Raw genomic sequence first — 2,582 nt, 5'->3', positions numbered from 1 at the left:
TCTACCTATAAAATGAGGAGAAACTAAGGAGATCAGCTATAAGAAGAAAACGCGATCTATCTAGATTTGGAAGATCATTTTCCCACTATTTCAACTTTGCAATAGATCAAGTACGTTTCCCCTTTTAAAGTTTAGTTCTCTTGAATTCATCATGGAAAATAAATAAGTGGATTTAAGTTTATCAATTTGGAATTCGTTAATACTTTCATAAAAAAAAAAGTATATATTAAAGTATGGGTATTTGAAAATTTGTTAGCAAACGAACTTTCAAATTCTTTTTTAAAGTCGAAATGAATATAACTCAATTGCCAACTGCCATAGTTCGATTCTCTCATCCTACAAATTATTCTTAAAGTTATTATCACTAATAGACAGTGATATATAGAAGATAATGATAGCTTTATATCACTGATAGATAGTGATAAAAAGATATACTTTTATCACTAATAGTCAGTGATAAAAAATAATATACTTATACTTCTATTATTGATAGACTTTTACCATTGTCTATTAGTGATAGTAAGTGATATACTTTTATCATCGATAATTAAAGATAATTATTCTATCAATGTCTACTAGTGATAGAATATGCCTGAAAATTGTATATCTTGGAAACTTCTATAAATAATTCTACTACTGATAGTCATTAATAGTTTTTTTATCACTGATTTTAGATTCTATCAATAATGTAAAAGTACACAACTATCAAATTATTATGTTAAAGTCAATTTTTTGTCACTTACTTGTTTTGTTTTACTTTTAAATATCAAATTTTAGTTACTACATTTTCAATAAAATTATAAATTTATAAGTTTAAAATCTATTGAAAGTCTATAGACTAAATTAGACATGTGAAAGCAAAAATACAACAACCATAATAGTAATTCGACCAAAAAAAAATTATATCAACAGAACCACATTTAGTTTTAATCTTTTAAAGATCGATATTTGAAACTTTTTTTAGAAATTGTTAAAAAAAAATTAGAAAGAGAAAATTTCAGATTCAATTTTAAAATTAAAAAAGAAAAAAAACACACACGTGTTTGGGCCGGATCGAATAATTGGGCCTTCCCGAACATATTGGGCTCAACCCAATAGAAGGCGTCATGAAGCCCATCCCTTCCTCTCAGGATCTCGAGGCTGAAGTCCATTACAGAATAACACACTCTTCTCCCAACTCATATAATACCCCAAACCCTACTGTCATTCCATCTCCTACGAGCAGCCGAAACCCTAGAGAGTGTGTGAGAGAGGGAGAGAGAGATCCGCCATGACGACTCGTTTCAAGAAGAACAGGAAGAAGAGAGGACACGTTAGCGCTGGCCATGGTAGAATCGGCAAACACCGAAAGCATCCTGGTGGTCGGGGAAACGCCGGAGGTATGCACCACCACCGGATTCTCTTCGATAAGTATCACCCTGGTTATTTTGGTAAAGTCGGTATGCGTTATTTCCACAAGCTTCGCAACAAGTTCTATTGCCCGATTGTCAACGTTGACAAGATCTGGTCCTTGATCCCTCAAGAAGTGAAGGATAAGGCCTCCAAAGACAACGTTCCATTGGTCGATGTCACGCAATTTGGTTATTTCAAGGTGTTGGGCAAGGGTGTCTTGCCGGAGAATCAGCCTATCGTGGTGAAGGCCAAGCTTGTATCCAAGATCGCCGAGAAGAAGATTAAGGAGGCTGGTGGCTCGGTGGTTCTTACAGCTTAGGTTTGAGTTTCTCTTCGTTATAGGGATTTTTGTTCTTGGTGAATTTTCATTTTTGTCTCTTTGAACTTATTGGAGATCTTTTTTTTCCATATAATTTAAGCGTTTATGGGTTGACATACTATTATCTGATGCTATGTTCAAGCTTTTTTCTTACTCAATTAGTGTCTGATTTTTAGACTATGCGAGAGGAATATATGGTTGATTGAACTATTAAGCGTAGTGCAATAAGAATGCTTATAACCACCAAGTTATCATATTTTGATTGCTAGCATCCGAGATTTCCTTGAACATTGATTTGATGGAGTCTAGGACATGTTAGGGAGTGATTTGATAAAATCACTTTTGACATTTTCAAAATCACACCGTTTAAATCATTCAAAACCAAACTGGATGACATGAAAATTGCATTTAAAAGTCTAAAGGAGTGATCTGTTTTAACAATTCTAAAATCACTTCCAAATATACAGAATTGATCTCGGGACTTTTTTTAAAGAGTCATATTGATTCAAACTTATCCCTTATACAGGGAGATCTGAACTTATCCCTTATACAGGAGAAAAACTGGTGTATGATATTAGTAACCAAATTGGGACTTAATTGTTTGGAAGTAGTTTTGACCATGTAATATGAATTACCATAAGTTGATGTTCTTCTGGGCTGTACAATACTTTCCTCTTGATTTGGCAAGTGGAATTCCTAAGGCATTGTGACAGATAATGGTGGACAGCCAGGAAAAGCTGGTTATTTCCTATATATACTTGAAAGGTTAAAGATTTATAATACATTCTGAAGAGGGAAATATATTCAAGTAAAATGAATTTTGGTGATTGTAGTGTATTTTTTTTAGTGATTTTAAAATTGTTAAAACTAC

General features: G+C 33.1%; 1 protein-coding gene across 1 annotated transcript; it reads left to right on the top strand.

Annotated features, from left to right (window-relative positions):
• The first annotated feature begins 1,201 nt into the window (after positions 1-1,201).
• On the top strand, positions 1,202-1,891 carry LOC120081137 (60S ribosomal protein L27a-3-like). Its single transcript, XM_039035812.1, has one exon. It carries the CDS (start codon positions 1,271-1,273, stop codon positions 1,709-1,711), a length of 441 nt encoding a protein of 146 aa, XP_038891740.1. The 5' UTR covers positions 1,202-1,270; the 3' UTR covers positions 1,712-1,891.
• Positions 1,892-2,582: the final 691 nt, after the last annotated feature.

Source organism: Benincasa hispida, chromosome 7, assembly GCF_009727055.1.
Source record: "Benincasa hispida cultivar B227 chromosome 7, ASM972705v1, whole genome shotgun sequence".
Classification (NCBI taxonomy): Eukaryota; Viridiplantae; Streptophyta; class Magnoliopsida; order Cucurbitales; family Cucurbitaceae; genus Benincasa; species Benincasa hispida.
The sequence above is the reverse complement of the archived record's forward strand: the minus strand, read 5'-3'. Positions and strand labels throughout refer to the sequence as shown.